General features: G+C 33.8%; 1 protein-coding gene across 4 annotated transcripts in view; it reads right to left on the bottom strand.

The window, feature by feature from the left end:
* The window catches only part of LOC106131618 (PAS domain-containing protein cky-1), a 151,964-nt gene that overhangs the window by 18,557 nt on the left and 106,622 nt on the right, over positions 1–26,785 (bottom strand). For 3 of the 4 annotated variants that reach the window (XM_060949862.1, XM_060949864.1, XM_060949865.1), the window contains 2 exons: positions 11,846–12,030; positions 6,798–6,904 (listed from right to left, as the gene is read on the bottom strand). In XM_060949862.1, coding sequence (XP_060805845.1) covers positions 6,798–6,904; positions 11,846–12,030 — 292 coding nt within the window. The remainder of the gene's footprint in view (positions 1–6,797; positions 6,905–11,845; positions 12,031–26,785) is intronic. The other variant, XM_060949863.1, reaches the window with a different exon arrangement.

Genomic DNA, 26,785 nt, shown 5'->3' with positions numbered 1-26,785 from the left:
TGCTAGTCCATCGCCTAGTTAACTAATAATAACTAATTTATACTAGGCTTCTAGTTAGCCGTCTTTTACGACATCCATAGAAAAGATATGTAGTGGTCCTATTCCAAATTTGTGGTTAATTTCAAAACCATACGGAAGAAATAAAAAAAAAATAAAGATGATTTTCTGTAAAATTGAAGATTGATTTATGTAGAAAGACAACTGCTTTATAAACAAACAAACATATTAAAATCAACACTAACGTTATAAACAAGTTATTAAAACTACGTCATACAATGTAACTTTGAGACGTAATTTAATAAGCTGCGATTGTAAAATTAATACATTTCTTGATTGCTTGTTAGATTGTACAATAGACTTTTTGTCAGTCTGTTTATTATATCAACACCTACAAAAACGGCTTACAAATATGTGAATCAATGGAGTGACGGATGATGGTAAAAAAAATGTATTTGCATTAATGAGTAGATGAAAAAGTTAGTGAAGGTCAGTGATGTTATTTATCAAATGTTACTTTGTATCAGATAATGGCAGAGAGTAAGTAGGTACCTTAGAGGTAGAATAATTTTTGGTCTTTTGTTTTTTGAAGGCGAATAAACAAATGAATATAGCAATTTATCTTATAAAAAAACTCATGAATGGACGATTTATTTCACAAAGTATAGGTCAATTAAGTATATAATCTTCTTCTAGGAAATGAGCCACCAGTCACTATTTGAATCTCAATTCCATTTTTAAACCATACAGCTGAACGTGGCTTTCTTGTCTTTGCGAGACTGTTGGCCCTATCGACCCCGTTAGGGATAAAGACGTGTATATATGTAGGTATGTGTAAATTAACAGAAATTTGACCGCAAATATTATCTATGTTGAAAATGATGGTTTACATGACTAAATTACGGAATAAAGAGTCGAATTCAATATTTGTTTAGAAGCTTCGTTATAACAAATATACTTACTATTGTCAAAAAAAAAAAAAAAAAAAAATACATTTATTTCATGCACTAACATTAAAAAACGCTGAAAGTACTCGTACCTTTTTAGCTCATCTGTTCCTTTTTATTCGATTTATTAAATTTTATTGATATTTATATTAAGCCTTCTAGACTTAATATAGAAAGACAAGCTTGAAACCAAAACTGGTATTACTAAGTACTTAAGTTAAGTCAAACATTGATTTGTATACGTTTAGCGTTACCTTATAAGGTCCGGTCAAAGTTGGTAGACACACACGTCCATATATGTAGGTCTGTCTGTGTGTTACAAAGGCCATGCTGATTAGGTCGATAACTAAGTAGCCAATGATGTCGAATAATGATTTGTTTGCCATTATAATAAGATGATGGCGTCAAGACAATTGCCTAATGATATAAAGGGACATACATACATATAGTCACGTCTATATCCTTTGCGGGGTAGACTGAGTCAATAGTCAGTCCAAAAGACTGATAGACTAATAGATAGAGTCCCAATTTAATAAGCCTATCCCTTAGTCGCTTTTTACGACATCCATGGGAAATAGAAGGATTGGTCCTATTCTTTATTTTTACTGGTTCCGGGAACCACACGGCACAACATACATACACGGTTCATACAAAATTATATAACCGCAAATGACTATATCCTCGTCTGTTACGGTTTAGCCTCGTAAATGTTTATGAAAATTTATTTGTATACGTATCAATCTGATGAACCTTTATTTCTCAAATCACACAAAAAAATACGTTTGAAGTAATACTATCTGGCAAAATAAATGATTACCAACTTCTCTTTGAAACTACATTCATTGATTCTTAAAATATACTCTGACTTATTCTCGGATAAACATTATACTAAACCTAGTTTACATATAAACCGGGCCACAAGTACGAGTGTTAGCATATTGAAACAAGAGGGGTCACAGGGCGTCCGCGGCGCCCGCGCCGGTTGGCCGTCTACCCGCAAAGTTATATACTTATTGTGTTCCTTCTACGACATTCAAATTGCTATCGGAAGACTCTAGGCTGTAGATATTTTCTCTCTAACTTATCATAGCCTCGAGTGCTTTGCCAGCTGCTGACACCCAGAACCTAGATTCGTTAAAAAGAGTACAAAAATAATACAATATCATGTTGACAAAAGATTTGGTAAATTAGGTCGGCAGTCTGAAACAAAACTCACCTTGGGGATTTTCGATGTAGGTTTTAAGCAAAATCAATCCTTCCTGTTGTCAAAATAAATGCGAAAGTTTATAAGGATGTTTTGTTGTTTGTTACTCTTTCGAACAAAAACTACTGAACGGATTTTCTTGGAACTTTGCAGTGTCATAGCTTGGATATTTTAATAATTTAATAAGTTAACATTTATGGAGATTATGGCACAGCTAAAACCTAATACATATGGGATAGTGTATTCAGTTTACAGCAGAAAATTCAGCCCCTTAAAACGAAACCTTAAATGCTAAGTTGTTATTGTAGAATGTTTCACGAGAAAAGATAAAGGTGTGTTAACTGACTGACTTGAAATAGCTGTACTTTCTATTTGATATCATCATGTTTTTGTCATTACGCTATTATCAGATCAAACTGTTATGCACGAGAACACTTGTCAACATCCATCTATTGTTCCCATGGTGGGGTTTTCTAAATATTTTTACGTACCTATGTTAATAATATAAAGATTGTGTACTTTAATTTCAGCCAAAGAAAGATGAAGAATGGTTGAAATAATGAATAGGTCGAACAGGTAAGGTGCCTGGTTAAAACGCGGTTGCGAATAAAGACACCGATTCGAATCTCACCGCGGCCATGTACAAATGACCATTTTCGAAGGCAATTGGATTTGCAACAATATGATCCAATACGGGTTAGGTTCCCCTAGACTCACGGACGGAGGTCAGCCGGAGAAGAGTCGTGTAAAAACCTGACTCACCCCATCCAGCATCCATGGTCAAGGACTTACCTCGATCTCCTCTCCAGACTGGTGAGGATGCAACCGGGACTATAGCCAGGCAGAAGAAGAAAGATGTAGAATTGACTACTTATGTGGAAATATGTTACCCTTGCTTATGACTTCTCGATAAGGATGGAGGATCTAAGAGCGCCAGTGGTTAACCAAGTAATGTTACCATTTCGAATTCAAAAAGGGTCTCAATTCTTGTTCTATCGCTTTTCCTTTTTCCAATTACGATTTACTGGGCAAATTTCGCTTACGAATTTGGTACTATAGCCCTTTGAAACAGAACACAGAAGCATGCAATATATCAATGAACACACCCAGATCCGGTATCCATCTATTACATCTACTCCCTTCGCCGCATAATTTTAATATTATACATAAATTAAGCCATTCTTAATGAGTGTCCTTACAGTACGGTCTAATTGTTGGAGGTCTGTATCCGTGTTCGGAGTTGTAGGTGGGTTTCTTCTTCAGGGTAAAAGTTGACCTCCTCAATGACGAAGATCAAAAGTTTTCTTTTGTAAGAAAAAAATAACAGTTTACTTATTTTGTGATGAAAATAAAACACGACAAAATGAAATTTTGATAGAAATAGTGTTAAGCATCTTAAACACAGCATTGGCGAACAAAAGATTTTGTTCCCGTTTAAGTACAAAGAAAGATTTCCAAAAATTGGTAATTCAAAATACATTAAAAAAAAAACAAAATTAACTTAACATCCTCTATCAACATAGAAGTATATTTACGAAATTTCATATCGTCATGTCCCTTCTCTGCCAAACCACATGCCATTGCCTCATTGAAAACAAATAGCGCATGTAATGAGCATGATTGATATCTACATCGTAGCGGGTATCATGACAAAGGTCACCGCATACGCAGTCCTTTACCGATTATCGAATCATTCGAATGATGACTCGGATACAACTTATTGCCAACGTTCCGAACAAAATTAACTTTTCAAATTTAGAATCTATCTTCATGGAATTTTACACTTTATTTCTTTGCGTGAAGCTTAGTATTGACAAGGCACGATGTAGTCATACGTTTGCAAAAGTAATGGGGGTTAATGTCAGTCGATTATTCCTGCAATTTTGTTCTCGACTGTTGGTTTTAAGTCATGGGGAGATTGACGACTATACTGGTTGTGGTCTAAGGTAACCGTCTTCTATCTTGGTGCTTATATTGTGAACGCAAAGTGGGCTTGATTTGCGGCCAGCACTAAAACCTACCTACGCTTGGCGTAAATGAATGACGTAATGATATGAGTGTAAATAGAAATAATTAATTCTTGCTGTGATATGTAACAGCTAGAAATAACTGTTACGTGTAAGTTCAGTTGTATACTTTTATTAATTTTTCGGTATTTTAAAAGTTTTGATTGATGACTTGTAATTAAAACGATTATGAAATGTAAGTTAAAACGATTAAGTCATAAAGATAACTTAAGTTATGTTGTTAAAATTTTTTTTTAAATTTTAGATAATATGGAAAAGAATTTGGTAAATAGTAAAAACTGTAAAAATAAAATTATATAACCCCGATGTTTCGTCAATCAGGTTAAAATAATTCCGTGACACAGATAAAACATCCTACCAACATTGCGGTATAAATTAAATCACGTATGCAACCTCCTTGTCGCTGTCGACCCGGGAAGACTCTTCGTTCGAAAGTGTTCCATTTCTGAATTTAGATGCTACTCGATTCCGTCACGGCAAGTCACGAACAACCCTATTTATTTCAAATTTAGAATTTCACGCTATTAATGTTGGCTAAATTGTTTGTCTGTAGTTTAGTAGTTGGCGGTAAATAAAATAGGGCTGCATTTTGTTATTTGGAGCTCACATTTTAGCTATTAGATAGAACGCCGGAAGACGGTAAAAGCTCTAGATTAAAGGTTTAAACTTGTAACAAGATAAATACGGTGTCGATCGCAGTAAATAGAAGTTTTAATAGCAGCTGCCGTGTGGTTCCCGGCACCAATAGAAAAAAGAATGGGAGCACTCCATCTCTTTCCCATGGATGTCGTAAAAGGCGACTAAAGGATAGGCTTATAAACTTGGGATTCTTCTTTTAGGCGATGGTCTAGCAACCTGTCACTATTTAAATCCAAATTCTATCTTAAAGCCAAATATCTGAACTATTTGGTGTGGCCTCTCAGTCTTTTCAAGACTGTTGGCTTTGTCTACCCCGCAAGGGATATAGATGGGATTATATGTTTGTTTGTATGTATGTATTTTTAATAGAAGCTACGAAGATCTAGCTAAATGTGATTCTTAATGTAAATACATTTTTAAAATGTTTTGAAAACATTAGATGTAAGTAAAATGATAGTTTTGTGCCTTATGATTGGTTGTTGGCTTCTTAGTTTTATAAAACTTTAGATAAAAATATAAATATGGATATCATTGTAACTGTATAAACATTTTAAGTATTTCTTGGTGGTACCAGCCCTAAATTAATCGAGTTCTCGATTCGCATCTTATCGCTCACGTCCTCACACGATCGTCACGTCACTAGTCGCTTTCGCTACGTAATCGTATCGCAAGTTATCAGCGATCTTCGTGTGATGTTTCTGTAATTAGATAATCATTTCACATCACCATTAATTTCTATAACTACTGAAATAAATTATCTTGATCCGTATTTTTCAAATATATATTATAGCCACGATAAAGACAAACCATACCTACTTCATTTTGGAAATGTATTTTAATCAAAACCGTACCAAGATTTTGGATTATAAGCAAGATTATTTCCCTTCATTTCAGTACCTACCTAAAGAAATGGATTATAGACATCATAGGGTTAATGTTCTGTAATAATTTTGTTGATCCGATAAACTATTATTTTTTTAAATTTTTATGTGCAGGGAATATGACCACCGTGATTTATACCAGAAACAGCTGAACTTTAAACATAAATTTAATAAAGAAACATAACTTCAAGCAACCTTTATTTAACTAAAGTAATACTTAAACCTACGATACAATTTTCTATCCGTCATAATCTACCAAATGTAAATGCATGACAAATTTTAACGTATCCATTCTCTCGTGTGAAAACCACAGTACAATATCGTCATATAGCCCTTTCGTAAGCACGTTGCGAAATTTAGATTAGACTAACATCTTTGTAGATAACCTATGACTTTGTTAGTTTTGAGCGAAAGTGTAAAGGGCACAGTCAGCTGTTTACTGAATTCTTTGAACTTTGGATCGTAATATTACGACATATTTATATATTATTTGGATTATTCGATTCTGTTTTTCTATTTAAATAAAGAATAATCGTAGTATGAATTATTTCAAGTTATATTAAACACTTGTGAGCCTACTAAAAAAAAATTATCCTCGAACATTTTGTTTGATAGAAGCTTTTCATCCCGGCTTTTGATTAGTAGATAATAAAAATTTGCCACAAAAGGAGTAGAATACTTACAGATCGAATGATGAATGATCATCATATCAAAAACATGAGAAACCACTAAAATAAAGGCATTTAAAAAAATGTGATGGCATTAATTTTTTTTAAAGTCATTTTAAGCAACCTTATAAAATATAAAATATACTTATAAAAAGAAAAGTCAACAAAAAATTGCAATTTATTATCAATTACACATCATATAAGTAATTACCTTTTCTTTATTACATATAATATACTTATGTCACTTGTACAACAGATCTTTAGAGAAAGCTAGTATCAAATTTATACTAGTTACTATGTCAAAAGAATTCAAACGACCTTCTTCAAAGAAATCCATATTCTCTGCATTGATTCCTAGTTCTTTATTTAATTCACATCCATAACTCTTTTCATGTAAGCTCATCAAATGAATTTAACAGTACAAAACTACTTACTTAACCGGTGTTTGTTTTGGGCCTCCTTGCAGCAGTCAGGATGGAGGAGATGGTACCAGCTGACGCCATGCAGGGAACTCCTATCCCAGCCAAGGTGCCACTCGCTACTGGACAAACAAAACAAAGTTAATATAGGTAACATCCTCTATGTTATATCTCTATGTATATTTATTCAAGATTATGCGTCTATATGTCTTTATGTATATTAATTCAAGATTATTTGTTGGCATAATGAACCACAATAATTATTCCCAAACTAACATTTCAACATTTAACTTTGTTATAAGAATATGTGTTAAACCAATTCTTTCAATGTACATTGGTAATTATAAGAAAGTAACCTCAATTTTTTGTCTAAGTCTATGCTCAAGATACTCAATTAAAATAATGATAAATGTAATTAAAATGAACTTGGCATAGACAAAACAAATACCAGAGAGGTCACCTCTTCGATTAATCTTTAGAAGCCTTGAGGCTTTATCCAGACTTTAATTCCTTTTTACAATTTCTTGTTTCATAACTCTATGGCAGTGATGCGTAAGTTTCAAAAAGTTGATTACTCGTCTTTGATAATATGTGATGATTAATTTGCTGGCTGAAGTAGAATTGAAGTGTTAAATATTGAGTTTGTTAAAAAGAAATAATTTATTATTAAACAAGCAATTGGTAATAAATTATAATCAAGAGAGCAATAGGTATGTTTTGCCGTTTCAAAAGGAAATAACGAACAAAGATTGCAAAAATAAAAGAAAAATTATTGTTCTATTACTAGTAATATTCCCTTGTCCACATTTCTATTCTAAGTTTGGATAATTGTGAAGTTGACGTTATTGAAATGTTGTTGTTGAAAATGTTGCAGTGCAGATTGTTACCGCTTTTTCTGCACTGGCACTTTGGAAGTGGCAAATTAGTTTTAAAGTTATTTATTTGACGTCAACCAAAATTCAATGTTGTGAAGCCAAACGATTATTAAGTGACGTTTGAATGTTCCAAAATAATAAAAAGGAATTTAATTTAAAAAGTAAATTGGAAAATTCTTTAAGATAGTTTTTTTAAGGCATCAAGCATGCAGCTTTGTAAAAAAATCGTTTACTTAATACGTCTTAGTAAGATCATGTAAGATCCCAAGTGACATTGGCTTATTAGATAAACAATCGAAAAATATAAACAAAGAATTATTAATAGCTAACGCTTCCAAACCTTGGCCCACATCCTAAAGAAAACTTACAAAGTGCTATCAAGCTTATTATTTACTTATTAGAGTTCTTATTGCGAAGACATAAAGTTGGTTATAAAAGTGTTTGATAAGTGAGTACTCGAAAATTTATGTAAAGAAAATAACTAGCTCTTATAAATCATTGCAAAATATAATTTGAAGGAGTTATAGAGGTCATTGCATTGTTTATATTTGAAGAAACAAATGTTAGGTACAGTCATCTGCAAATTAGAAATTTATTTTTAATTATACGGACATAAAATCACGTCTCTTCCCTGGAAAGGTAGGCAGAGACTTCTTCTTCCTAGGCTTGTATAGATCTCTGCATATTTTTTACATACATATTAACGTGATCATGGGTATGTGATAGTGTACATGTCATGGTATATACGTAGTCTACAAAATTAAAAAGTAAGCCCGAGTCATTCTTTCACTCACAAAAAAATATTTATTTATCAGTACTATAGTTTAGTTCTAAATTAAATAACTTTATTATTTATAAATGTTGTGTCCACCAATAATTAGGTTGCATGCTAGAATATTAAGTGAAATATAAGTTCTAAATGTTTTCCATGTATTCTGTTATACCAAAACCTAACCATAAAAACTTATACGGATAAAGTCACAAGCAAAAGCCACTAATATAATAAAGCCGTCATGAATCAACTAACAATTGCCATAGATATTGTATAAACTAAATTATTGCCGTTTTATGATAAACTAGTGATTTCAATGGAAAACAACATCCTGATAGCGTTATATATGAAAGACAAGACAATGACGTGTGCTGACAATACGCCGAGACGTATGGCATTGTATATAGATAATCTAACTGGTACAAATACATCTGCATGTCGGTCGATTTGTCGCGAGAAAGTTATGTCAGTAGTTGAATGACTCAGTTGCTATGCGATTGACTTATAGGGGTCATAAAAACTATATAGACAGGCAGGGTAGACAGAGCCAACAGTCAAAGACTGATAGGCCACGTTCAGCTGTTTGGTTAAATGATAGAAATGAAATTCAAATAGTGACATGTTGCTAGCTTATCGCCTAAAAGAAAAAGCCCAAGTTTATAAGCCTATCCCTTAGTCGGCTCTTACGACATGCATGGGTAAGAGATGGACTGTCATAAAAATTGTCTGTAAAATTGATCATCAGCTTTTAAAAATGTTCGTTTGTGAAGGTTAGTCTTCGGAACTACTGGATATAGTTACGCGAATCTATTGCTGTTGTATAGCTTAGTATAAGGTACAATACATCTTGGAAAATGGGATAATAATAAATCCTACAGTCATAAACGATATAAATATAGCTTAAAAATATAGCTTTACTAAAAACCGATGTATTTTTAAGCCTGTAGGTAGAAAGCAGAGCGCTCAATGTAATATAACATCATTGAAATCTGTTTTCACAAATAAAAATATATTGATTAATAAAAACTGCGCGTACAAAACAAAGCCGCGGGAAGTAACACTCTTTTTGGACAGTCATTTAATAAATACAAAAACAAAATAATTTACTGTACACTTACTTACTATATACAAACAAAAAAAAACTAAAATATCATTAGTCTAAATATATTTTACATAGCAACGTTATCTCTCTGATCTGAACACTTTAAGACGAAGGTAAATGTTCTCCTAACTCAATTTAAAATGCCTTTTAGCTAAGTGACCTTTGCGGTTATCGGTCAACTGTGCAATATTTTAAACAGGAAATTGTATTAAAATAACTTTGTAACATTTTCGACTAGGTCCTATCAAAATATAACTTATGTTTTTTTTTTCATAATTTTTTGCTGCTTATAAAACATTTTTAGATGAAAGAATCTACATATCGTCTTTATCTTTTGCGAGGTAGACAGAACAGAGCCAACTAACTTGAAAAGACTTAAATGCCACGTTCAGATGTATGTCTAAATGATGGAATTCAGAAAATAAGTAGCACCTTGCGATTCGCCAAATCTTTTATCACGCGAACCGCTGTGATTTGGTATTCTCTACCAGCATTTCCATACCCCGATACATACAACTTGGTGATTTTCAAGGCAAGACTGAATAGGCATTATTTGAGCTTGCGTCCATAACCTTAGGCTTCATCTTGCATTCTACCAGGTAGATTGAGCCAGTCAAACTCGCACAAATTATTACAACAAAAAAAAGATTCAAATAGTGAGTAGGTTGCTAGCCCATCGCTTAAAAGAAGATTCCTAAGTATTTCTTTCCATGATTGGCTTTGGAAGCAGCTGGCATTTACACTTAACGTTTATCTTTGCTACCAGGCAAGCATGGAAGCTAAAGTCCGTAGACGAATCTACACTAACATCTTAATATCAAATTGCAAGTGACAACTCCATAAACCCACTTTCAAAAACAATAGCATGCAAGTGGAATAATGAAAACAGTACATCAGCCAACAGAAGCCGCAGGGCTGACATTGTATGCAAAGTATCGCTACCGCAGGTGACGATCTGTCTATTCAGTATTCACATTATTATATATACGGATATGAACACGGATGAAAAAAAGGATTAAAAGTTAGACCACATACCAAGTTTAAATAAATATAAACGGGACAAATTAAACAGATTGAGTTAGCCTCGAAGTAAGTTCGAAACTTGTTACGAGATACTAACTCAACGATACTATATATATAATAAATACTTGTATTATATGTTGATTTAGTGTGAATTGTATTAAAGCTTCTATCACTAAGAAACACAGCTAAACGTGGCATTTTAGTCTTTTCTAGACTGTTGGGTCCTATCGTGAAGGACAAATAAGTGATTATATATGTATAATATGTTTGTATGAGTAAAAAAGGATGCACTGACTGACATATCAACATAGCCCTAGACGCCCCAGATTCAGTCTTTGGTTTTATGAGGAAAAAATTTACCCACAATCGAAATGTGACGTCAATAAGTGATACCTTGTATCCAATTTTGAAAATAAATCTATTCTATATCCCCTCGTACTCTGAACTTGGTCCAAGTTGAACAAGTTGAGGCATGAATATGAAACGTCTCAATAATAGCGTTGTCATACATCTGTCTACGGACGGTAGCTTACATCAACAACTATTGTTTATTGTTTATCCTTGTACCACTGTATAATGTAGGAAGTTATGGAAAGTAGGCGACTGGATGTGTTATTTTTATCGAGCACCTTGTTGATGGTAACTTATGCGGACATCTTGAACAAAAGGACAGGTTAGCGTTCAATGTTGTGGAATAATAAAATGACATGAAGATATGATGTGATGTTTCTTTTTATGAAGAATAAAGATTTGATGACCTATGTACAAGTACTTTTAAAGAGCGATCATTTCTGCAACATGCTCTGTTCAGCTTAGACAAGGATGATAGGTAGATGTGATGATTATTTCTTGACACTACTGATTCTTCTTTACCTTGCCAGATCGAAACACAGAAGATACTTATAGACTAGATATGGAATGGTGGGTCCAGGAAATACCTGGTTCCTGTCGCCATAAGTATTTTAGGGGAGGTGGCTAAGGCATCTCTTGGGCCCATCATATAACATACACATATAATCACGTCTATATCCCTTGCGGGGTAAACAGAGCCAACAGTCTTGAAAAGACTTATAGGCCACGTTCAGCTGATTGGCTTTATGATGGAATTGAAATTCAAATAGTGACAGGTTGCTAGCCCATCGCCTAAAAGAGGAATCCGAAGTTTATAAGCCTATGCCTTAGTCGCCTTTTACTACATCCATGGGAACGAGATGGAGTGGTGCTATTCTTTTTTTTTTTATTGGTGCCGCGAACCACACGGCACATGTAAACGCGTAAAAATTTATTGTACTTAGTGTCGATGTGCAGTATCTTCATGTCCATGGCGTGCACGGTGGTGAACACGTTGGTGGCGCCGAGCACCACGCACTCGCGCGTCTCGGGCATCGCGAGCGGCGCGCACGCAGCCACGAACACCGGCTCGTTGCGGCTGCACAGCGGGAGGTATGACACGTAGTGACCCCGCACTAACACCACCTGAAAAGAAAGAGTTTGGTAGGATTTCCAGAGATAATACATTGTCTACTGCTCATATAATTACAGCTATCACGTAGATTTTGTGGAGAAGGTGAGGAAAGTTGAAAATTCAGGCAATTGGATTGTGTAACCATGATCCAATTAAATGCTTCCCTGCAAAGATTGCGGAGGTCAGACGGGAGTCGTTTCGGGTAAAAACCAAACTTAACCAATCAACGAGAACCCCGGGCTTCTCTCCAAAGAGGTGAAAATGTGACCTGGACTAACCAAGTGTAGTGAAAATGGTGTAACCTGATTATATGTACATACATACATACATATAGTCACCTCTATATCCCTTGCGGGGTAGACAGAGCCAACAATCTTGAATAGACTGAATGGCCACGTTCAGCTATTTCGCTTAATGATAGAATTGAGATTCAAATAGTGACAGGTTGCTAGCCCATCGCCTAAAGAAGAATCCCAAGTTTGTAAGCCTATCCCTTAGTCGCCTTTTACGACATCCATGGGAAACAGATGGAGTGGTCCTATTCTTTTTTGTATTGGTGTCGGGAACCACACGGCAAGGATTATATGTACTAATAATCTTAATTTCTAGTTGACATCGATAAAAACTATTTTGAAATACTACTAAACTAGTACACCTATCATGTTTCAGAAACACTTTTTATTCAATTTGTTATTCTAAAAAACCTTATCATAGACGTATCATACGTAAGATAAACTGCTACCATTTGTCAATGTTATATAAAATTCTAAAATCTTAAACAAAATAACTGCTTTTTAAGTGATTTGTTAAAGTTGCTTAATCTCCGTATTAGTTACTTATTCGTTGACAGCGTATGATTAACTCACTATGTAAACAAGGTGTGATGGATTTCATGCAATAAATTTTAATGATATAACCTATTAATCGTTTCTTCTAGCATTCCTGTTAGAACAGTTGAATGTGTTTACAAAAATATATGAAGGTTTAGTAATTTCGAAAGAGAAGCTGTTTAATGGCATGTCGAATCTGTTTTGAGGATTACGTTTTTCTGTTTCGTCTTCTATATATTCTATCTCTAATTATTACTCGGTTTGTCTTTGGTAATATTTATAGATTAATACTACCCATATTAAAACAACGAATTCACTTTGTGTCAAGAACTGCTAAGTACCTTCCCTCTTTTCTTCCAGACATAACTTATTATAGTCTTCTATTCTCTATCCATTCCTTTTTTTAATGTCATAAAATTATGCAACCATTGGATATATAAAGTATTTTAATCACCTTCAAATCTAACCAGCTTTAAAACCAAACTTTCTTGCACTTCAAATGCCCGACCAGACAAACCAAGGCCGCAATATATCTTAACTTTTTTTTAACACTTCAACTTTGACACCCGTTAAGGCGGGGCACAATGACATTCTTTACAACAATAGTATAGAGGAACGAGTTCACAGTTCACCCGTTCACTGACGTCATAAAGTAACTAGAGAATAGATTGTTCCATTTTAGAATGTATGCCGAGTTTATAAGCCTATCCCTTAGTCGCCTTTTATGACATCCATAGGAAAGAGATGGAGTGGTCCTATTCTTTATTATTTAACCAAGCTGATGTACAAAGTATGAACGGGAGCGTTAAAAGTATGTGGCCTTGACGAACATACCTTTATAAAATTAGACACGCGTGCATGAAGTGAGTTATAAATGGGGATGAAGCGAAAGAAGTATGCAGAGATCGTAGCAAGGCAAAAGATGTCTCTGTCTCATAGAGATGTCAGGCCAACGGCTCTAAAATTATCGCGTTACATACATACAAATATTGCCTACTTACAAAAAATATATATAACCCCCACTATATTTGCAGTGACATTTAAATACATGTAGTTACAATTAAATTCCGGGAAATTCCACATTAACCAGGAAAGAATGACGATTGTACGTACGAATGTATGTACGTACGTACGACGAAAAAGTACATGATTTATGGTCTTCTGTCTGTTGCTCTCTTTAATTTGTAACTGCTGATGTTCAATCCGGAACAAAATGGCCTTGGTCGATATATTGTATTGAACCGTTCGCGCCTGTATTCATAGTGTGGGTTTTAAATACAGCAATAAATGTAATTAATAACTTTTATTGGTAATAAATTTATACAGCGGCAACTTCTTTGGTGGCTGTTTCACGATGATCCATTCCATATTTAATTTTGACGTCACATGGCAGAGTACAAAATAAAAAAAAAGAAAATATGAGCAAAAGAATCTATCTAATGAGGGATAAAGATATGTATGTGTCTCTTTGACATACGTAAAATACATATTAATAACGATTTCTTCGTCCCTTACGGGGAAGCCAGATCGAACAATCTCGAAAAACTAAAAGGCCACGTTCTAAAAGGAGAATCTCAAGTTTAGCAGCCTGTTAATTGATTTTATCATCTCTTTACTCTTTAAATTTTTGTGCAAACTTTATGAATACAACGAGAATTATGGTTCATAAATAATATTCCTTTTCACACGGCCAGACAAAATTATTTCTCCACATAATCTCAGTGACCATCTCATGGTCATTCAGTGAAGTGTCAAATAAAACAGCTGTTGTTTGAGCTTACCCGGAGAGGGCTCCGTCAATATTGTTATTTGTTGAGAATGTTGCATCGTGCGCGATATCACTATGTCATTGTATGACTGATCAAATATTACGATAGGTATTGGAGACGATTTTCAATACGATATACAGGATTGACTGTCTTAATCTTGGGAATCTGCTAAGGAAGTATTTCTAGACAAAGCTAGCATAATATTCTACTCGCTAAAGCTTGAAAGCAATCATACATACATGCAAATATATATTCACGTCTTTATCCCTTGCGGGGTAGACAGAGCCAACAGTTTTGAAAAGACTGAAAGGCCAAATGCAGCTGCGTGACAGGTTGCTAGCCCATCGTCTACAAGAAGAATGTTAAGTTTATTTCCCTTAGTCGCCTCCTTTTACGATATCCATGGGTAAGAAGTTTAATCTATCATAGTAAATTCTTAAAATTTTATGAATATATTCTATGTACTTTATAACAATTAATTATAGTTTCTAAGTCTACAGATACATTTTTATTTGATTGAACTGCGAAAATGACTATGATGCTAGCTACAGATGCTAGCCAAATACGAAATTAACTTAAAATTTGCTATTTAGAAACCACATCATTAGTATCGTCTTGTTATTTTAAAATGTAAAATCATACACACAAATAAAACGTAACAACTATGAATAGCGAAACAAAGAGTAAAGAATAGCGCAATATATTGCGTAAAAAGATTAATCTACTTAACAAGCTACGCTTTAATGTTGGTGGATCAGATTATATCGTATTTCAAATAGAGCAAAAGTTATATGATAAGTGTTATGTTATAAAAATACATACATATTGTCACGTCTATATCCCTTGCGGGGTAGACAGAGCCAACAGTCTTGAAAAGACTGAATGGCCACGTTCAGCTATTTGGCTTAATGATAGAATTGAGATTCAAATAGTGACAGGTTGCTAGCCCATCGCCTAAAAAAGAATCCCAAGTTTGTAAGCCTATCCCTTAGTCGCCTTTTACGACATCCATAGGAAAGAAATGGAGTGGTCCTATTCTTTTTTGTATTGGTGCTGCGAACCACACGGCACTTGGCACGGGAAACACGTTATTAAAATGTTTAACATTTATATATATATATACATATATAGTCTATCCTCCGCCGGGTAGACAGAACCGTCTTGAATAGGAACAGTCTTGAATACATTGAAAGGTCACGTACAGCTGTATGACTTTATAATGGGTTGAAATTCAAATAGTGACGCTGCTAATAGTGATGGAGCTAGGCCATCGCCTGCAAGAGGCATCCCAAGTTTATAAGCCTATCTATATAAAGATAATATGGAGTAGTTGTATTTTTAAGTAAGAAACTTATGTTAAAAAATACCTTAACAGAAACATATTAGAAAAAAAACATGTAGGTCCTTATGTGGTCCAAAGGTGCTTTAATTTTCGGTAATTTCCACGGGAATATATGTGTGGTCGAGAGAATAATACCGAAACCAGCACAACCATGTAATTCACTGCACCAAGTCAAAGAACTAACAACGCTGGGATACCTTTTTAATTTCAAAATATAAAAGAGGCGGGTTATGTAAGAAATACCCGCCTCTTTTTTATCTTGAAACTATGAACTGTACACGTGCTAGAACGAATTCGTTATTACTATAATGCAAGTTCCAATATTTTATATCCTACAGATTAACATGTCTATATAAGAATTCTCGAAATTATAAATCTCACAAGAGATACAATTATCTTTCTCGCGGAGATTAAAAATTATAAACGAGGACTGTGTACCGCCCACCGGACAAAACGTAATGACGATAGATTAGCCGGATACGAGCCGATTACGGGCCAATAACCGATACGCCCAAACGTACGGCACAGATTTGGATACGGGTCAAAATATAAGCGGATGAGACATAAGTTAATAAAACGTGGAATTTCCTCGATTTTTTTTGTCGATGTTCACTTCTGTGTTGTGCGAAAATTCTATCAGATCTACGCAACTTATTTTAGACGTAATAATCTACTGTCAAGTTCGACACTGTACTGATAAATCACAAGGATATGAGCCCCATTTTCAGAAAGATTTTCAAAAATTCTTAGTCAAACACGCCTTTTACCCAAATTCATACCATTGGCTGCTCCGTTGACTAGGCATGGGAGAGTGGACCAAATAAATTTAATTCAGTGATAACGCTACCGCTTACATCTTAATTAACCTAATTCCTAATCTCTCAACAGAGCTATATGACATTGCAGGGCGATCGATCGTGACTTATTATCTCATTCTGATTCGGAACCATTCCATCAGGCCAAGTCACATGTGGACAATGAACTACTTTCTAACCTTAAATGAAACGTTTGTGATTTTTTAGCACCAGCAGTATCTCGAAATTGATAGATAAATTAAAGTTAAAAAATGCATTACTGGATAAGAATAGAGATAGGCAGGAGTAAGTTAAAGAAGACTCATAGTGGACGGACTAGCAACTTGTCACTATCTCTTATTCTCCATTATATCTATGAATTATATTATTAATATATTAATCGATACCATTAGTTGTTAGTAATTTTGTCATATTTATAATATGGCCCAAATCTACATACTTATATAACATCTCAAAAAGGCTTAAAGCTACCTTCGACGCAAAAATCGTCGACGCAAAAATCGATAGGGTGGCCAAAATCTACATACGTATATTACACCTCAAAATGGCTCAAAGGTTCGGCTGAATGATACAAATTTGCTCCACTGAAAACATGCCTAACATGCGATTCAATTACTAGCTCTCATTTCGCCCCCAAACTCCTTACGAGATTATGAGCTTAGTTAGAAATGTATCAGACAGTTCATTGTGACAGTTAAACTTTCTGCATTACATTCTAATCTACATAAAGTTCTTACAAGATTGTTATTTGTGACAATTCTGAAAGGACATTTTAAATTGTAAGTTATTGTGAAGATATAAGATACAATTGAAATGTAACGAAATAATGGAGTGTGGGATAAACTAATGAAGTTAATACTATATTATTGTGTTCAGCTTCACAAAGCGACAGCGCATTTTGCAACTGGTTAAGTGGTGATTTCTACACAAAATCAGTTTAGTTGTTTAGCTAATAATTCTATAATAAACCGCATTATTACTTATTTTTTAAAATGATGAATGATATTGTAAGGTTGTTTGAAATGCTTCAAATTATGATCTAGAAATAGTTAAATGAAAAAGACAGAAAACTACTGTAGTAATCCGATCTCTGCAAAATGTTTCATATCTATTCCGAGTGGCAATTCCAAGAGTGTAAGTAGTCTAAATAAACACAAACTTTTGTAAGAATATTGCAGTAAAAGGGGAAGACGATGGTTTAAATAGAAATAGATGAGTATTAAATTACTAGTCTCAAAAAGAATTTAGTGGCTGTGAACAAGTCTGATCAAGAAGGCCGTTACAATCATCTGGAAACAAAACAAACCATTTCGCCAGAAGCAATACTTTTTACAAGTCTGGTCAGAGTAGTCACGAGTTTGTAAGTCACGATACGTTACGTCGACGTACACACCTCCGTTTCGTTTTTATATATTTATAGTGGTTACCGTATGATCACGAGTCGTGGGCTGTTGACACGTCTGCAGGGCGAAGAACTTATTAGGTCCTGTTGAGCTGTACAGTTGGTCGTGATGACGATCAATAGTTCCACTAGAGGAGTCTACTTAAGGTTTAACTTTCAGCAAGTTGTACCTTGCTAGAATTTGCTGTTAATAGGACCAAGCGGATAGGACAGGGGGGTTCCTCAGTGTAATTATACATAATTTCTGAATTTTGATGGTACTAAGCCCAAGTTGTTATCTAGGGCTTGATTGAGACTTACGCATCCATCAGGTTCAGGAGGATCCATATACGAGTACAGTAGCATAAAAATGAGCATTAACAATCAAGCATCTCGGCAGTTTTAAGCAATGTGTCCTTCCCTGTATTTTGTTACAGCCTTACAAATTCCTTTGTCAATAAAACTGATATACTTAAAAACCTTAAACTACTTGAATTAACAGTTTCATACATTTTTATATACTCGTAAAGTACAGTCGTGCAAAAATTGTAAGAGCATATATATCTATAGGGTTATTGAAAAAGCAAGCTCAGAAATTGTTACTCAAGAGGTGCATGAAGTTTTACACTCTCCTTTACATTGAGTGTCAAAAGAAACCTACTCGTAGAATAAAGGTGTTTAGATTCCTACAAATAAAAAACTTCAATAGCAGCTAATCAAATTAAAATACAAGTTTTTTGACCGCTCCCAGTCGTGTGGTGGTCGGTGTGAAATTGGTCACTATGCGCACGCGCCGAAGTCACGAACACTCACGAACTTGCCATCAGGGCATACGTCACGATTCCAATTATTCAACGATAAAATAATACCGCTTTTAGTTGGGCTTTGTTTTCAATAGATCTAATTTTTTGTGACGGTTTTCACTTGTCTAGGAAAGAAACATGAATGTATTGACCGACTGCTTTTATACTAAATTTGCAAATATTATAACTTAAATATTACATGGTGTTAAACTCAAATAGTTTTCAATAGTAGAAGATCTATAAAATCTCTTTTATTCGTCTTTGGAATTATTTATAAGTTTTTTTCCATCAAGCATTTCTTCTTCGTTACAAGAGATCATAATTGTTGTAGACTAAGAGAGCTTTTTGTTTGCCATTATAACAAGAGACGATCTCTCTCTCATATTAGCTTGTTCCCGGTTGCATCCTCCGCCACTATAAGAGGCTGTAGTGTCTTCAGTTATAGGAACATTGGTTAACAGTCACATACTGTTATGGAATGGCCTATAATTTTTATTATTATCCTGGACAATCTGGTTTAAATGGTTTTTGTCAAAATTCATCAATTGTGTAGGACTTATAAATTAAATGACAATATAATAACGACTTGTCTTAAAATTTTTGTTGCTGACTGTACATCATCAAAATGTACAACAGTAGCCAGTGGGACCTATAATGAATTGGTCGGTCTATTATTATTATTACCTACTTAATAATCATGTTTGGTTACTGTCCACGCGCCACGCCGCGAGCGATCACGACACTACTACCAAACCAACGCGTCACGATTACAAAAAATATTTTAATCTGTGGCACGTTATGGATCCTTATGGACTTTTGCGTTTTGATAGACCAACTGTACGGGTTCAATGTCTGTAGCGTTAAACCGAGGAGATTGCATTATGATGAATGTGGATGAAGAAAAAGAAGTGGACTATACAAGGACCGTGGCAAATGACAATATATGTATTTCTGAATACCCTATGATTTTATGTATGTATGTACAATTTTATACAAACATTCTGAAACCTATCCGACCTTGGTGCTTACACAAACCGTCCATTCAAACAGAACATGTAGTTTACCGCAATACAGTCACACGTTCTCAAGAAACATGCAAATAATACATCTTAATATAGAGTGCGCTCGCCAGTTTTGTTATTACAATCAGATGAATTTACATTTTCATAAATAAATGCATCTCCGGCACCGGTTAACGATGCCACATTCAATGTTTTTGCTGCGCATAAAGTGTATGAGTGGCTTAATTTAAATAAGGCAGCGCCCGAAGACTCTTTGAGTGGGCCTCGGGTTTTATTATGTCTGTTATCTATATTCTTGGTTATGTCAATATTTCAAATATCTATCCGATTTTATGTGAATCATTTTGTTAATAGTTTGAATTATTTGAGATAGAGATATAAGTGGCAGAAATTAACAATATTGTATCTTCAAAGTCAAAATTAAGGTTTGATAGATAATAATTTGTCGTGCAAAATCTAAAAACATATTCTTGATTGACCATATTACCTTCAACATAAATGTTGGTGTTACACAAGGCACTATTCTCAGACCTTCGGTGTTCATAATTAAAGAAGACGAATCACAATTACCGTAGTTTATAGATGCCTCTAATTATATGTATTTGATGTTTTCTATACGTTCTGTGACGAAAGAAGCCTCATTCGAATGGTCATTATTGGAATTAATATACCTACGTGTCAGTTCAAGAGGTTCCGTATAATTGGTACTCGATTTTTATAGTGTCCGTGAGAATAGTTCCAAATGATATGTCTCTATGTGGCTTTTTGCTCAATAGTTTAATTCGATTCATAATATCATTGATTTCGGTTTTTTCTTTGTAATTGTGGTCAATAATAAGTTATTAGACCTAGAGACTTAACAATGGATGAAATTTCGCTAAAGTTGTAATTTAGTCATTATTTGTACATATGTTGTGTGCTACGTATAGTTGCTATTAGCCTGGGGTAATATCTGTAAATGGCTCGTATTCGCGTTGTCGATTGCATAAATGCTCACTGGAGATGTAAATTTAGCTGGAATCGGAAAGGTCCTGCTGCGCACATGAGCGCATTGTCTCGATGAACCCATTGCTATCAATTTAATGCTGTTTACATTACTACCAAAGATTAAATTTAAAGATATTGCAATAAAAGAGTAATTCTCGGAGGTAAAAATTCTTGAATATTAATGTTTTAGTTTAAATTCTGAAACTTAAAACATCATTCCTAAATAATGTTCTAGTAGATTATTTAGTGATTTTGACATTCCTGTCTAAATCAACATACCTACAGCCGAACGCGGCCCTTTAGTCTTTTTAGGACTGTTGTTTCTGTCTACCCCGTAAGATATATATATTGACGTGATTGATTGTATGTAAGTATGTCTAAGTTAGAGTTAGAGCTAAAACTTTATGTCCCCATAAATGATAAGTTTTTGTGATGAAACATTACGAAACCTAGATAATGTATTTAGGTATACAGTTGTGAGTATGAGTACACAGTGTTACCAAATGTATTAAAATTATTAACATTACATATTTTTTGACCACAGATCATAATTATTGATCATCGAAATCATTTCCGTTTTGCCGTTTCACATTTACGAAGGATTTCTTGTTTATGTCGATGATTTCAATATTAAACTTTTTAAGATTAAGTAATAGTTGTTAGATAAGTATGTTATTACAAGGGCAGTGATACTTGGTGTCAGGAGTGTCAAGGCAAAGGTTGCTGTAGTCATATATATCTGACAGCCAAGTCACGATGGGAACTGGGAAATTTGAAGCCACTAGAGGTCAGATTTTTGTGATAAAGTTTGCAATTGGCTATATTTTATTGTTGATTTCTTCCGTTGACCGTGTGTAGTCGACAAATCATTAAATTGACAAATTAAAGTGAATATTCTACGAATTTGAATAAATTTGATGAATATGTTGCGGAAATTGCGGATTGCGGAGAGGTGAAAAGATTGACATTTCTGCGTACGCTTTTAGGAAATTTAATTTTATGTATGGAAACGGAGCACATCGGCTTGACGTCACACAAAGATAGGAAAGCGATATACCCATGGATTCTTGTGAACCGGAGAGATCTCATACAAACATTACAGCATACACGCACACAACAATACAGTACGTACACATGAACACATACGTCCTAATTCATTTCTTTCACCACAATATTTCCACACAGAATTATTGTGCGTTCAAGATCACACTGAATGAACTATTATTTGATATAAAAAGGCCGATGACGAACCTCACAATGTGGTTAATATTACTATCGACCTTTTCAATTTTTTTTTGTTTGCTTAAGGCCAAGTTCAGTTCGACAAATCCAAAAAGTTTTAATTTTATTTCCTAATCATATTAGTATCTATAGTTTATTCAGTTTCACTTAGTATTCAAGTAGACATGGTTACTGACTTTTAATAAGTATTTACTTTGCTCTTTCTAAATAATCTGGTCTGCCGCGTTTTTAGTATTAAGAATATCTGCACGCTTAAAGTAAATATGCTAACATTTAGTATCGAGATTCTGTTTAATGTATCGTATAATATACTATCAGTCGCAATTATTGTATTTGGTATTTGAGAAAATGTCTAAGTCGTAATGTATTTGTATGATTGCGTGGAATGTTTTGCGCTTAGAAATGATCAAAGCCATTATTGTAATATGGAATAAGGTTAGTGCGCTAAAGCTGATCGGTACCGTTAGCAACGGAATATAGATTATGGGAAGTATTACATAATTGAACAAAAAATATGGTTTTGCACTCGTATAAATAGGTATAATACAGTTCTATATTATTTTTACCCACTTGTTTACTCAGTAATGATTACGACATCTATAAAGCATAATGCCTATTGTTAAATTTATCATGATTTACTGAATTAGCTTGATTTCCCTGAGGTTATGTTTCTATAAGAATTTAATTCTTCATGGTGAATACCTACATGATCAAATAACTGTAGGTATGTATTTTTTCATAATAATTGGACAGAAATTATCATACTTATCAGTAAAAAACAGAAAGTACATATAAATATATCTGAAGGGCCGATCTATATTTCAACCGTCTCCGCATCTTATTTTTACCTAAGTACTTAGGAAACCACAGAAGGGACAATTGATAAATCATAAAATAAAGTTGAAATTAATATTCGGATTTTTTATGCTATCGATACTAAATGGAGCATATATTTTGAGCAGTTACACAAGCTTCTTTTGTCATTCTCATTTTATAATGATGTTCAATGATCATGATGTTTTGTGGCATGGAATGCTCTGTGATTAGACCTGTGCCATACAGAAATGGATTACATACATATTCTTCAAAACTACAATGTTAACAACGACTCTAATCTTATGTAATTACAGTTGAAAATAGTTTGTGATTGGTTCCATGTAGTATAATTATAATTGTGTGATCGATGGTTTTGGTGACCGTACTAGCGTAATGCGCGAGTTTTGGTCAGTAATTGATGGGGAAAGCCTTATTCTGATTAATTGGCTTGTTTTGTGCTATGACTTTTGTTTTAGCTTATTCGTGAGACCTCGGGTTATGGTTTATTTTTTATCTGTACTTTACATTTTTTATGCTGATATATTTAATAATTTTTTTTTGGAAAAATGTTCCTAGATGGTCAATTACTACTATAAAATGAGAATAGGTTATGATACGAAAGAAAAAATTATAAAACAAAGGTACTTTTTTCAATAAGAAATTCAAATATGAACAATCTATCAAAAAGCTGAACTTAAGAAACTTTCGGACAGAAACGAATATATTAAGTACTAATGATACTAAAGTTATAAAAACTACAGTGGCAATATACATCAGTGACTTGCGGTTTCTGAGCAATGTTTTTGTCTGTTCCTTTAAGAGAGCTAATGTTCTTAATGTTTTTTCGATAGAGTTCTAAAGTACCATTTTTTTTTATTTAAAGATGATTCGAACGTATTACTGATTTTGTATTTCGTTTTTATGAAGTACGAACTTCACTCAAGTTTTTTGAAGAAGAATATTAATAATAACTACCATGGTAATTCATAGAAAAGAGGCGTGAGTTTATGTATGTATGTAATTCATAGAAATAAAAAGAAAAAGTTGTAAGTTTTAAGTTCGGTTTCGTAATTCAGCTTGTCTGGCAGTTTCGAAATTAATATTCGTGTAACACACTGTATAAAAAAAAGAAACTGTCAGAGATCTTCAACACAGTCAGAAACCATTTGTCAAATCGTAAGATTAACAGTGTAAAAACTACAGGATCCAATAAAGTACCAACATAAAAAATATGGATATAAAATTTACAAGCCAACTTTTGATCGCAATAATATTAAATTCACGATATCCTTCAAAATGCACAATTGACACGAGATTGAAACACTTTAAATACATTTCTAGACATTTGACCTCGCAAGAATGTCAAAGACTCTACGCCTGTCTGCATTTCACATCGTATGACCTTCCAAACGAATGGGATTTCAAAAATCATTCTCAGTCCAAGACCTTCAATTGCTGTAAAGCTCTTATAAATTGGAACAATAATAAGGAAAAATGGGGAGGTTATGGAAAATCTCATGATATAATTGGACGAAGACTAAATCAAATAGGGAGGGCTGATCTTGCTGTTTGGCTTGGCGTCACTGTGTTTCATGATTTAGCAAAGGATATAAATGATAGCTTACTTAATGATGTGCCGTCGACTACTGAAGCCTATTTCAAATTTAAAGTATATGAAAGTGAAATTGAAGATGAGTATGGAACTCCGCTAGACTCCGTTTTTTGGGTGATAATTTCCTTAATTGTAAGTGTTGTAGTTGTGTCCATATTTCGTTATATAATTTATAAAGTATGTAAAAAACAATCCGGTGATGAAATACAAGAAGAAATGAAGGTGTTGTTGGAAGAGGAAGAATATGATAAAGATGAAAGTATTAGAGAACAAGAATTATTTTTAGTTACTACTAAATAGCTTAATATTAATAAGCTAAATGTCTTCTACTAATCATTATCTAATCAATACATAACTTAAAACACTTAGTGATCAATTTGATGGTGAATGTTTTATTTTTTATTACTTTGTGTGGACCCGATAAAAGTACACGTAATGTATTTTTTTGCGTTAATAGAACGGAATCTAATATACTTAATTTGGTGAAAACATTTTTCGGTAAATTACTATGGATAATTTTTCCGCGGGCGAAAACTATTGAAATATAAATGAAACAAAAAGGCCTAGTATTTCTGATAAGGCACCTAACGAATCTAGACTTACTGGTTGAGCGTCGGGCTGATGAAGTTAGGACTTCCACTAATGAGGCTTATCATCGATGACGCGTGCGATTGCCTGCGACTTGTTAGTGGAGGTACAAGATTAATCGCAAATAAATGTCTGAAGAGAGTTAATTTACTAGCATTTTGCCATATGTTAAGAAGTATTAATTTAAATGGTGTGATTAATTTTGTTGCTTGATTTGGAATTAAATTATATTTGGTTGATTAAAAAGACAGGTATTTATTTCTGTAAAGGGCCATTTGGCGAATACGCTGTTTTCTCGTGGTCCCAGAATTTTGTTCCATTAAAGGGACCATGAGGGAGGACTGTTTCTCGTAGCCTATTGTGGGATACCTACAGTCTGTATATAAAAGATATCTTTAACCTAAGACCTTGCAGGAAAAAACTGATCAACGAACATACTTTGATCAAATCAGGGACAGAACAGACAAGGTCAGGTCAGAGAGTACCTGAAACCGACGAGCTTGAAAAAAGCATACGAGTATAGGGATAATGACAATTAGAAAGATGTAGTCTCAGCCTACCTCTTCCGGAAAGAGGTGTGATTTTATATGTCAAGGCAAAGATGGTCGCAAGTGGCCATTGGGTTACTGTGGAGGAGAAAGATGAAGAAACTCCTAAAGATGAGTGAGTAAGTGATTTCAGAAAATCAATAGAAAATGATATGGATGCAAAATAACTAAACGCCGTTGTCTTTTATATAAAAAGAATGTCTTTAATTCTAAAGAATCATTAATCAAAATAAACCACTCATTCCATCCATATTCCTTGTTAATTACACGAGATATCAACTTATCAATAGTAATAGAACTATGAATATATAATGACTTTCATAGCAGTCTCATGTCGATATTAATTTGTTTAAACCTGTATGGTTTTAAAAGATTACGAGTATTTAATAAGCTGATAGCGACTGGACACTCGGTTTCATTAGCATATGACCACACAAACTGATTGGAAGAGACGAGTATTTGTTTGAATAAGGGTGAAAACATATTATGTGTACATGTTAATTAAAAAGTATTTTTTATTTTATTTATTTTTGCGACCAAATAAACGCAAAGAGTGGAAAATCATGAGTTCAACGGAAAAGTGAAATATATTAAATTATACCTCATAGGCATGTAAGTTATTATAAAATATAAAAATTATTTTTTGAAAGATAACAACAATTTTTTATTATTATAGATACACTAGCTTTCCGCCCGCGGCTTCGCCCACGTGTAATTCGGTTATATATAGCGTTTTTTAATGATCTTAATATTATGTTTTAAGTAAATTATATAAATATTTATTTTATTCAAATAGAGAGTAAAATAAGTTAAATAAGTCAAGTTAAAAGTTAATGAATCACACGAATAATAATTTCAAATCAAAATATTTGTAGTGTGTAATATGTAGTTTCGCGTATGTCCGCTAGGGGCGCTGCTAAAATTACACGATAAATTAAAATATTTTACGCTACCTAGCTAAATGACGGTAACGAAACATAGCGCGATCTATCTCGATGCCAACGCCATCAA

The sequence above is a fragment of the Amyelois transitella genome, chromosome 20, assembly GCF_032362555.1.
Source record: "Amyelois transitella isolate CPQ chromosome 20, ilAmyTran1.1, whole genome shotgun sequence".
Classification (NCBI taxonomy): Eukaryota; Metazoa; Arthropoda; class Insecta; order Lepidoptera; family Pyralidae; genus Amyelois; species Amyelois transitella.
This window is presented reverse-complemented; position numbering and strand designations above follow the sequence as displayed.